This window comes from Trichogramma pretiosum, unplaced genomic scaffold (assembly GCF_000599845.2).
Source record: "Trichogramma pretiosum strain Unisexual culture from Peru unplaced genomic scaffold, Tpre_2.0 scaffold4, whole genome shotgun sequence".
Classification (NCBI taxonomy): Eukaryota; Metazoa; Arthropoda; class Insecta; order Hymenoptera; family Trichogrammatidae; genus Trichogramma; species Trichogramma pretiosum.
Window position 1 is genome coordinate 1,251,893 of NW_019641688.1, and position 12,713 is coordinate 1,264,605.

General features: G+C 37.2%; 2 protein-coding genes across 5 annotated transcripts in view; one reads left to right on the forward strand and one right to left on the reverse strand.

The window, feature by feature from the left end:
* LOC106656247 (calcitonin gene-related peptide type 1 receptor-like) overlaps nt 1-12,713 on the reverse strand; it is a 140,629-nt gene that overhangs the window by 110,989 nt on the left and 16,927 nt on the right. The window lies entirely within an intron of this gene.
* Nucleotides 891-2,934, forward strand: LOC106656249 (zinc finger protein OZF-like). Its single transcript, XM_014377078.1, has 4 exons — nt 891-947; nt 1,040-1,261; nt 1,336-1,450; nt 1,521-2,934. The coding sequence occupies exons 2-4, from the start codon at nt 1,236-1,238 to the stop codon at nt 2,733-2,735; spliced, it is 1,356 nt and encodes a 451-aa protein (XP_014232564.1). The 5' UTR covers nt 891-947; nt 1,040-1,235; the 3' UTR covers nt 2,736-2,934.

Genomic DNA, 12,713 nt, shown 5'->3' on the forward strand with positions numbered 1-12,713 from the left:
CATAGGTGATTCTATAAAAATATCCTTTTAATTCGGGGTTAAAATCGCGATTAAAATTCAACGTTAAATAGTCCTTCGAGGTTGTTCTTTGATATTCTGGAAATGTAGAAATATGCGTGAGAAATGGAAATTTTGATGGGTATTTAGTCTCTACAGCTATTTTTATGCTTCAGTACATTCCATAATTGGCTCATTTAAAATCATTTAAAACTTTTTTCTTGTTGGGGACATCAAGGAAAAATAGTTAAAGAAAAATCTACTATAAGAGTCGAAAAAATTACATTGAAATAGTAACTTTTGGCAAGTCTTAAATCAATCCACAAATACCATTAATTTTTGCTCGACAACCATAAAATCATTAAAAAAATATTGTCTAAAGAACAGAGTTAAAGATAACATGTGAATTTTTGCATAATTTTATGAAATATAATCAGGAATTTGGGATATTAGAACCAAATTTGGAAAAATCCATTCATTAAAATAAATTCTAAAAAAATGCACGTATTTTTTGAATGATTGTTAAATATTTATTTTTTAATGATAATCAACAGAAGTTACAATTAAAATTTTAATTTACTGAATTTTTGCGTAATCTTAGATAACATATACGTATCAAAATTTCCATAGTTCACGCATTTATCAATGTTTGCGTTCACCTCATGTGTTTGACGACAACAATTTTAAACAAAATTTTAGCCTTAAATTTTTCGCCTTGATAGTTTGTAAAATTATTCATACAAACTTGAGTTAAAGCATAAAATCAGCATCTTTTAGAATATTAGTAGAAAAATTTACTGGAAGAATTTATCAGAATTTAAGCGACATGCATGCACATTGTAACTGTGTATGCATGCGTCAGGATAGAGGGAGGAGGGGGATTTGCAAGCGAGCTATCACAGTGGCTAGATCAACGTTAAAATACATACGACTGTTGTTTTCACTCGCCAGTAAGAAATTGAAATCTTTAGTGACTTGATTGTTTAAAAATTATATCCTTGAATTATTATATCGTATTTTTATTTATATATTTCATCTATAGATATTATGAAATCGCAATTGTGGTGTAATTGAGGTACGGCGTTGGCTACTGAGAATACTTTAACCTCAAATATTTTATCGGGTTATATTTATCTGAAATCGAAATACAGTGTTGGATACTCGGAGTGTTTAACCTCAAATATTTTCTTAGTGTACATCGTGCAAAATTTCAGTGAGTACATACAACCAAGGAGGTTATGGAAAACAATAGTTACGTAGTTAGGTATGATTTTTACGTGTTGTACTGACAAGATAATTTTTTGAGCAATTTCTTATTATGTTCGATTTTTTTGTTAGCGTGAAGGAAGAGCCTAGTGATACTTGGTCGAATGCAGGTGACAATTACGTTTCCGATTTGGTGGATTCTTGCAAAGCCGAAAATTTGGAAACATTACCATTTCATAAATCATCGGTAAGCTCAGTTATAAGAATTATGTTCCTTCGATTGGCTATTGGAAACTATCTCACAATTTTGATTTCAGACAAAATACGTAAACGATGCTGTGGTATTACGGGAGAGGTTAGATGAAAAAATATTCATAGATATTGAGTGCAAATACGTAAAATTTGATCTGTCTTTTCTATCGACAACTGTCTGCAAAACTGAGGATCAAAGTTTTCAATCTAGTGTAAATATAAAAAACAAAAATCCTATTAAAGATATTAATGAAAAGAGCCCAATAATTTTGATAACAAAAGGATTCAATTATGATAGTAATTGCCAATTAAATGTTAATCTTTGTTCGAATCCACCTAAACGTAATAATATGCTAAAATTTTTTGAGAGAACTGTTCAAAAGAAATCATTATGTACAAGAAAAACTTGTCAGAAAACTGATAAAAGAAAAGAAAGTTTTGAAAAGCATACAAATTCAATATTTGAAAGAACCAGACTGTATAAATGTAAATTTGATAATGTACCATTTTCCGGCAAAAATAACCTCAGAACTCATGTAAATGCAGTACATCATCGTATCAAACCCTTCGAGTGTGAGATTTGTCACAAATCATTTGGTCAAAAACCACACCTCAAACGTCATGTGAACACAGTACACAATCGGTGCAAACCCTTCGAGTGTGGAATTTGTCACAAATCATTTGGTTACAAGGATAATCTCAAGAAACATATAAATACAGTACACATTCGGAGCAAACCCTTTGAATGTGATATTTGCCATAAATCATTTGGACTAAAATATACTCTAAAAGATCACATAAATACTAAACATAATCTGATTAAACGCTTCGAATGCGATATTTGTCAGAAATCATTTGGTCAAAAACCACACCTTCAACGTCATGTGAACACAATACACAATCGGAGCAAACCCTTTGAATGTGATATTTGCCATAAATCATACGGATCTAAGTATCATCTGCAAAGACATAGAATGACTGTACATTATCGTAGCAAACTCTTTGAATGTGATATTTGTCACAAATCATTTGGACAAAAAAGTAGCCTCAAATCTCACATAGATGAGGTACATAATCGGAGCAAATCCTTTGAATGTGACATTTGTCGTAATTCACATAGCCGCAAGTATAATCTCAAAAATCACATAAATACAGTACATGATCGGATCAAAGCCTTTGATTGTGGTATATGTCACAAATTATTTTCATCCAAAGCTTACGTCAATAAGCACATTAATGTAGTTCATGATCGTATCGAAAAGTTGGAATGTGAGATTTGACACATATCATTTAATCAAAAAAGTACCCTCAAATCTCACATAAATTCAGTGCATGAATGTATCAAACCTTATGAGTGTGATGTATGTCAGAAATCATTTAGACTCAAGGATCACATCAAATCTCATATAAATGCAGTACATATGCGTAGAAAACCCTTTGAATGTGGAATTTGTTACAAATTATTTCGTCGCAACGATAACCTGAAAGTTCACGTAAATTCAATACATATTTAATTATTTATAAGATTGTAATAACATGTGGAAAAATAAGCTTATTCTCAAGACATTTGAACTTAATAGATGTACATTTATAAGAGTATCTTAATGTTTGAATACTTTTGGCCCAAATATCTTACAATTTTGAATATATTTTAGAGTATTTTCAACTCTTATCTGTTTTGTCATGAGTGTAAAAAACTTCATCTTTAGTACATAAACTTATATAATAACAAGCCTTGGTTGTATTTTTTTTAAAAACATTTAAAATTTTTAAAAATCTTGTCCTTATCCTATATCTTAAAATGATACAAATAAATCTGAAAAAATTTACTTATTTTTTTAACGATTTTAAAACTCATTTATACTACAACATTTTTCCAATAAGTTGATCGATTTCGTGTAATAATTAATTGAGCTTATCGAACCTTAGCTCATTTAACTTCGAGTATTCGATGTTTCAAAACTCAAAAAAGACTCAGAAAAAAGCGTTGAATGATGTTGGCAATTATCAACATGGGATACGTAGTCATATACAAAAAAACGCGATTTTGTTGTTCTTAAACCCACAAATATCTATGAAAAAATACCTGACAAAATGTTTTATGTTCATGCGTTTCCTAACTTATTTAGGATTTCAATGGATATTTATTAATTACACACATCAAGTGAGGAAAATTTCAATCGCGATTTTCATTACCAAATCATGATCTGCGAACTTGTTCTACTGACCCAAAAAGTTAGAGTAAGAAAAAATAAATAAATACGTAAAAATAAACAAATAAATAATCGATAGAGAAACAAGTCGACCCCGAGAAAATATACCAGTCCTTGGCTGGCTCGAAGAGTGAAAACATTTCATTTCTTTCAAGCACACACGACGCACAGGCAGAGCACACTTGAGGGCTCTACTTATACACACACGCGCGTGCCCGTAAGTCTGTGTATGTGTATGAGCGTGGAAGCGGCAAAAATACAGCTTGAAATGGTGAACGTATTGCCGAGGATATGTCATCCATGAGTGTATACGATATACGTATAATATGTATTCCGTCGACGTCGCGAGACAGCGGCAGTAGCAGGAGCAGTAGTAGCAGCGCCGGTAGCAAGAGAACACACGACCTTTTTCCGTCAGGATTTATGATTGTGTATCTGTATACATAATGTATGCGTTGAGCGGCTACGTATACACTCTCACACACACACACCTACTCGGTATAATCTATTCGCGAATAGAATTTTTTTTTCCACGCATATACTCTCTCGTTTTGCGCCAACACGCGCGCGAGAGTATCGCTTTGAGCGGTTAATTAGAACGACGACGATGACGATGATGACGGTATTGCTGTAAATTGAGTCAGTGTAAATTCTCAAGTGTTTCGCTACATATACACCCACGATATAATAACGAGCGCCAGTGCGCGTGTGTATCCTGGCACGCGAGAGAGAGTCGTAGGCGCGTTGATGCGGCGCCTCACGCACACATAAATTTCATCGCGGCCCGCGCGTATAATTCATCATCGTCATTTGAGCAAGTGCATTTAATAATAACGCAGGTATATGTATAGCCTAGCTATGCGCGCAGCATCAAAATCGTATTACCACCCTCGCGCTCGCTCCCTCTTTATCCTATGCAAATTTGTGAAATTTCAGCTCGTTAGTCAACGAACCACGTGTACACGTGTGTACTGCAGGTTTTGTGTTTAGGCGACTTTCTCCCACCCCACCCCGCACCTTCCAAGTTTTCGGCTAAATATAGCTATAGGCGAAATGCACTGGTATATGTATACGCGCAGCGACCATTTATATATGCAACACATTACGCCGCACGAGTATTAGTGCATTGCACATACGTACGTACATATATCGAGCTCGAATTGGATTTGTCAATTCGCCCCGTTACCTATATATCTCTTTTTGACCTCGCTATACTCGATCGGAATGGGCAGCAGACAAGGCTGCACTGTTTTGTGCCGCGTGCATGGTATAACTTGATTAAGGTAATTTTATTTGATTTCGTGGCCGCCAGGCGAGCTGCTATAAACAAAAGCTCCCAGCCCGAGAACGAAAGTACACCAGCTCGTAAATATCAAGTCCTTCATTAGTGCGATGCAGCGTAGTAGTATATAGAGTAGTGAAGCAAAGTTCTCGTCCGCGGGCGATACGTTCAATTTTCTAGTCGACTGTATAATGAACTTGTTGTCAATTTTTTGAGCGCTTCTTTCACTTATCTATTCGTTTATTTATTTTTCCAATTAGGAAGATCATCGATACGCGCGTCGCAATTATAAGCGAAGCATAAATTCGGTGGTGAGATCCTCGAGTGCGAAGAACGAGGCAAGAAAAAACGAACAGAGGTAGAAGGAGCCCACTAACCCCGTACGATTTATGCTCTATACGCGCGGGCTTTGAAATCCCACTCCCAAACCCTAATCCCAGCGTACGCGGAGAGTAAAGAGAAAGGAGAGGGAAAAAAACTCTTAAGTTACTAATTTTTCCGGTTGGAACGAGGGAAAAATTTATCGCTCGGCCAATTACGAGACGACTTCATTAGGCTAAATCCGGGCCGCGCGATCAGAGCACGCCGCATAAAACGCCGCGACGAAGCATTTCAGCGGTGATTTGATGCGTAAAAATTTAGCTTCGCGCTCGGAATCGGGCAAATAATCGAGCGAGGAATGCAGTTTTAACCGCGAGGGGTGCATAGTTTGTTGACAGAAAATTCTTAACAATTTTCGTTTATTTTTAATTATGAGCGTATCACTTGTACAATTACCGTGTAGACAATTAACTGATTTTTTTACCAATTATCTGTTAAAATTTAATGCATTTTAAGGGGCCTGAAAATAACACTTGCATTGTATCAAAAAATGTAGTTTAATTATACACTGAGAAAAAAAATTCATTGATTCAATGATAATTTAATTAAATACAATCTATGAAATAATTTCATTGAAATAATCTTTTTTTATTTCATCCAACAAAATATTTAGTTGTTTTTACCAAAATTTCATGAAACTAAAGAAAAAAAAGATTGTGTTTAATTAAATTTTCATTGAATCAATGAATTTTTTTCTCAGCGTACGCACAAATTTTAATTATACTCTTTTCAACCTCTACCACTAGATGGCGAGTACTATTATTTGTAAATCTGCATGTGGTAAAGTAAAAAAAATGTATGAATCAAATAATCTTTATACTTCTGATGAGTGTATTATGTTAAACCCGTTATGCAGAAATTTTTCCTTTGCCAAAAGCTAACCATGAAATGTTGAACATTTCTACCACGGAACTTTTACTTTGGTACTTTTGATGATGCATCCCATAAGGCTTTGTTCCCAAAGATCAGTTTTTTTTTGTTCGTATACGCACTGTAATTTTACTTTGCAAATTGAGCAGTGCGTGGCGCAGCAGAGTTGAATAGCAAATAATGAGAGATGCCACGCAGTCGCGGTGGTCTAAATGTAGCTCGTTGCTCGTACACGACAAAGCTTACACGCATCAGTCTATCCTCGCGATTCCTCTAACAATATCAAAACTCCGTCGTAGGTAAACACTCAATTTATAACGATGCACCGAACGAGCAAAAAAAAAAGAGAAGAGCAACGTGCGAGAGAGTAATAATCAGTTTAGCGTCGCATACTCTGTCTTTCAGCGACATCAAGGGGCGGGCGTGTGTACGGTATAATGCGCGGCAAACCACGCGTGACTAAGTAAAAGAAAAACAATTTTCGTCCCTTTTTCAGCGAGAGTCATGTGGCGCTCGCGTTGTACGTATGAGTGCCATGCAGAGAAAAATCGGGCGAGCACGCCCGTGCATTTTAGCCATATGGCTGCACGATGCACGCAATAAAGAAAGAGAGAGATGTAAGAAAAAGAAAAAGAGAAAAAACAGCAGTGGCAGCCGAACTCACGCTCCAACTACATGGATTTTATCCGGAATGGCAGTTTTATACGCGCGGCGCGTGGCTCGCAGAGAGCTCGCACTCGCGTAAACAAAGCAGCTATATCCATACGCGGGCATGCGTTTTTTCACGCGCACACACGCTGTGTAACAAACGATTTTACGATGCGCTTGGAAATGAGCCAGACGCTCGGATGCTCGGATGCACTATATATACCCGCGCTGAGCGGGCGCCGAAAGCCGATCGAGAGGGAGAGTAACACGAGTCGTACATTATCTCGCAGGTGTTGCACTCTCGCGCACGAGTCCGAGGGCTACTGCATCGGAATGTTCGACTGAATGCAATGATTATTTCAGCGTGCCCTAAGCTAGCTCTGGGAATGGTATAAATTGTTAAGCCGCTTGCGAGCCGAGCGACTCGGCATGCACGCATATTGAGAAAAAAGTTTCGAGTTATGAACTGTACTAAAGCCTCGAGTATTCCGCACGAGCTATAAGTGTGTTTACGTAGTATTGTGTACGTTGAATCCTGCACAAACATGATTATGAAAATCGGATTTACGTAAAAAGTTGCGTTTAGAAATAATGAAATAACGGGAGAGGCTCGTAATAATGAAATTAACTGGTGGAGATTGCGTCCAAAAGCTTCTGCGATTTTTTTCATAAATTGGATAAAGCTCGTGCGTTGTTGCAAGTGGTACAGTGATAATGAAATTCGGACGATCCTTGAAATTCTAATGATCAAAAAGGGAAAATAAATCTAAAAATTTTTTTTGTTTGACTGTTGTATTATTTATTCACTGAAAAAATGAGGTATTGTCCTTAGATTTAACATAAAAAAGGAAAAGAATTCCTAGTAGAAGTGTTCGACATTAATAATGGCCTAACGACCGTAACTACCATTTTAAAGGTTTAAAAATATATTACATGCAATAAGCTTGTTTAATTAGCTTGTTTTTAGTGATTTTCTGTTAAAATTAAGTTGCCGACAAGAAGAGTATTTTATTTGAACACTTTAATCCAGTTATAATTACGACAATACCTCTTTAAAACTTGACCCATAGATGGCGTGTAACTTTTTTCTGTAAATCTGCAAGTTACTAAGTCAAAATAACTGTATAAGTCAGAGCAAGGTTTTCGAAATATAATTTTGAAAATGAAAAAAACACTGTACAAAGTGTGTTTATGAAATTCACGCAAATTAATATTTACAGTCCAAACATTGTAGTAGAAAAAAAGTGTATACATTATACATTAAATATTGAGCATTTATACCAGTTTGGTCTCTACTGCGAGATTCGAGTGAGAAAATAAAATATATCAACTGTTGTACTATGTGGTCAAATTGTCTTGAAATTCAACGTTTGTATTCTCAAGCTATGTCGTGCCTTCGGACTAAATTATCTCGATCGGTCTCGCTGCATATTAATCGTGAATTTGATAGCCAGGTAGTGAGCTGCATTATAGATCGATGTAATTAACTCAAGCCCTGTACACAGGTTGCTGTATACAGAGGATGCATCTCGCAACGATCGCATTACATCAACGCGTTGATTCACGTTGCCGATGATTTTTTCCGTACATTTATTCTCTTTTTTCTTATTCGATTTAATTTTTTTTTTGGTCGAATCCGGTATCATATCCAATTACGAGCTGCTGCTGATGCTGCTGCTGCTTCGTGTATAGGTATAATGATGTCAAAGAAGCCTCTCGGCTGGGTAACTATACATCCTGAGCGCATTTATAATGCATGTAACGAAGTCTTCAATTACTTCATTACATACGTGGGTTTGCATAGGGAAATCCGATCGATCTCATTAAATAATAACAATAAATAAATAAATCGATATACAACACAACCGACGCGTTGCAAACGTTGCATCGTGCAAAGCTTGTGCAGCCAGGCTTGCGACTCGATTATGTATTATGTATATAAATCAGCTTATACATAGGCTGTTTGTTTACATTATGTCTCGGCACACATATATTTATTAAAAAATCGAGCTCTTCTGCGCACACCTCGCGCGCTTGTATGGAATTAAATTTTCAGGGATTCTCTACGCGTTAACGCGTCGGAAGTCGGCTATAATTAGAAATTCTCGCGCGATTACCGTACGAGCGTGCACGACTGCACACTGTTTGACTGTTTTGCGGTCCCCGCGGGGAATGTCGAACCGCATGATAGAAAGTGATTTCTTGTACGTACGGATATGAAAAAATCAACGTTCATATAAGCTAGGCATCAAGTCAGGTATAGTAACACTACATATCTATTTAGACTCCACGAGACAATGAGAAAGAGAGAAGTAAGTGGAGAGGTGGAGGGATATCTATCGACTCCGAGCTGCCGAGATTTGCGTCGGCAAAACACCCGAGCGAGATGGAAAGTGTCACGGCTCGTTCGTCACACCACTGTCATGTATTAGTATATAGAAATATAGATATTTCGCGCGCATAAAGGTATAGTAGTAGCTGGTGGCTCGCTACACCACTCCGAGGAGAGAAAAGCTCTCGATGCTGCAGTGGTATGGCCTTGTGCCTCTAGAGCTTGCAACAGCAACAGCGGCAGTAGTGCGCGCGGGCGAGCGTTTCAGCGTCTCAAGAGCAGAGTAGTAGCATTTCTCTATTGTTTATCTTCCGTATACGTCTCTTGGGAGCTAGAAGCTCTGCTGCGCGCTGCTGCTCGACATACGCGCTGCTACAGTGGCGTGGCTCTCTTTGCGAGCGGGGCTCTCTCTCCCTCTCTGTCTATGTTGCTGGTGTTGCTGCTGCTGCAGGTCTGCGTATAAGTATGCGAGTGCCTGTGTGCGCGTGTATGCGAGTACGGCTGATGACACTGCGCGCTTACTGGTAGTGGCGTAGAGAATCTAATTAAATGGCCTTGTGCACAATGGGGAATAGATACGTGAAAGCATGCAACACACACACAGCAGTAGCAGTGCAGCGTGTCGAATACTCCCTTTATGCCGTATGATATAAACGAGAGAGAGAGAGAGAGCTGCCGACCAGAGCTCCTGCACGCTCTGCGAAGCTCGCTTATTGCTTACTTAATTAATTTCCACGGATTCGTTCGCACACCCACACATACTCGCGCGTACCAGCGACGCACGCGCAAACATTTTATATCTACGGCGCGGAAAGTTTCCACGACGTATAGTTCGTTCGTTTAACTTTTCTTTTTTCCTTTATGTATAATATCTCCCGCGCGCGCCCGCAAGCACGATATGATATTATGTCCTACGTGTCCAGTGCTTATGGGCGCTCAAAGCTTTCACCAATATACCTGTACACTTTTCACGATCGGACCCCGATATGGTGATTGATGTTGCGTGTAATAACCAAGCTGGCGATTACACGTTGAACGCTCCGATGACTCTTTCGTTATACTCTACGCTCGTATAAAGAATTTACTCGCAGCAGCAACAGCAGCAGCAACAACAGCTTGGAGCTTATAAAGAAGAGAAAAACAATACTCTTGTGCCGTAAAAATAGCCATTGTATATGTACGTACATTGTATATGAGAAAGAGCAAAGAAGAGAGAGAGAGAGAGAGAGAGAGAAGAGCAAATGAGCTACGAAAGGGAGGAAAACTGGACGCTCTCGGTTGCTCGCTCGCCTTCTCTCTCTTTTGTAGTACATCAGTGATGAAGGTTTGGTAAGACTCCTGAGTGAACATTTATAAAATACACCCCCAGCTGAGAGAGAAAAAGAGGCGCAGGATGTACTCCTGGTGGCTTACAAACAACGCGAGGAGCAACAAGAGAGAGAGAATTGCCTCGTAACGGAGAAGTAGAGGCTTTCTCATACTTACGTGATAAGCTTTTCTGACCTTAACGAAAAATATATATATGTGTGTGTGTGTGTGTGTGTGTGCGTATAAGGACGCACAACTCGACTGCAGTATAATTAGGAGATCTTTTTATAATCCCGGCTTGATTAGGTGCGCGCTATCGCTGTCTGTATATAGCGATATACCCTCATGAATTAATAGCATTTGCTTCGTTTGAACTCTCGAAAAAATTCATTCACATAATCACTGCAAACATTTTCTACTTGAAAATTCATGTAAAATGCTGGGAGAATTTTTTAAAATTAGATCAATTACGATATTCTTAGTTTGAAGATTAAAATACAGAATTTTAAATTCAATACGATCTACCGAAATTATAATTTATTAAAAACAATGTTTCATTTGTTTTTAAATAAAATCAATAGGTGCAGTAGCACTTAGTCATCAAAATATAAGCAAAAATTATTAAAAAACCATCAGAAATTTGAAGCAATTTCCCATCGAAATAATGCATTAATTTTTCCCCTATCTACATTCAAGTACTTTTACGCGAGGAGCAACAAGAGGCCGTAGGAATAGCCGTGTTTAGATTTCTCTCTCAAATCGTTAATGTACTTTAAAATCGAACTAACATTATCAATTGACCTGAGCTAAGGGTTAAAACCGGTTTCAGACGAATAATCTTTTGACGAAACATCTTGTGACAACTCAATGTCATTTTTGAAATCCTCCAACGATATAAGATAAAATAGAAAATCGCTCTTAAAATGCTAAAACTTTGCCTTTCTCTTTTGGGTTTGGCTATAGCCACCTAGCGGTAACTTATGAACTGCTATATACCTGAAAAATATATAACATACGAGGACACCATACTTTTTTATAAGTATTTTGCATTGCTTTTGATGCGAGTGTTTTAATGAAATTTCATAAAATAACAGCGGTAGTCAAGTTTTTACTTATACTTTAATTTTAATATTAATACTTCATTTCTTACATGAAAATCACTGGTTTTTAAGAGTTTGCCTATTTAAATATTTCCCAAACGTCCATTGAAAGTATTTGAAACTTATGAATAATTTTCACAGTGATATGCGTAAACCGATAAATGAATTTCAGGAGTGCACTTGTCGGGCGAGTGTGCATAATTCAAATTATATTACCACGCTTGACTAACCGTGTTTTTGAATAATGTACTGAAACCAGGCTGACTCAAACAATTTGATTTTTCAATTAATTAACGAAAAATTGAACGAGCGATTGTACTTTTTCTTCATTTTTTTCGCTCGAGGCACGTAATACTTGTGATGAGAATAATATGAGTTAGAAAAATCAAGTCGATCGTGTGATCCGAGGATAAATTATTATCCTCGCAACCCTTATGCACAAATTCCCTTGCGAGACAGTGTATATTTTATATTTATATTATATAGAGAGAGAGCTTTTATTTGCAGGCGCGCACGCAGCTGCTCTCTTCGGTCGCACCAGTGGCTTAGAAAACTTATTAATCGATCGTGACGTTTATAACGCGAGGAAATTTCCTCTCCGTCGCTGTAAAATCTCATGGATTTTCTCGTGGGCGACGCATTGCGCGCTCACGCTGCAAAATTAATATAATCAGTGCGTAGATTACATTATATATCGAAGGGGCGAGTGAAAAAAAATTGACGCTGCTACTTTATACATAACAATAATGATGCGGTAAAAAGCTGCGTTTCTGCTTTGTAAATATATTTTTATGTGAATTAATTGCAAGTTACTTCTTCAGACTATAATACATTATTTTGTTGAACATACTTAAAATGAATGTTGAATTCATGTTTGTGAGCCTACTTATAAAGTTTCATATTGCAGCACTTATTTTAATTTATCTGACGAATCTATGTATGAACCTTCAGTAATGATGATAAAAAAACCTTCGGTAATGAAGTAATTTTTTTTTATTCGATCGTGAATATCATCGATAATATCCGAAAAAAATCGTAATTTGCTTATTGCCGCTAGGTGAAGGGTCTTTATACCAGAAACAACTTGTCCCCGCCGAGTCATAAATCAAGGCCAGTCAAGTAAA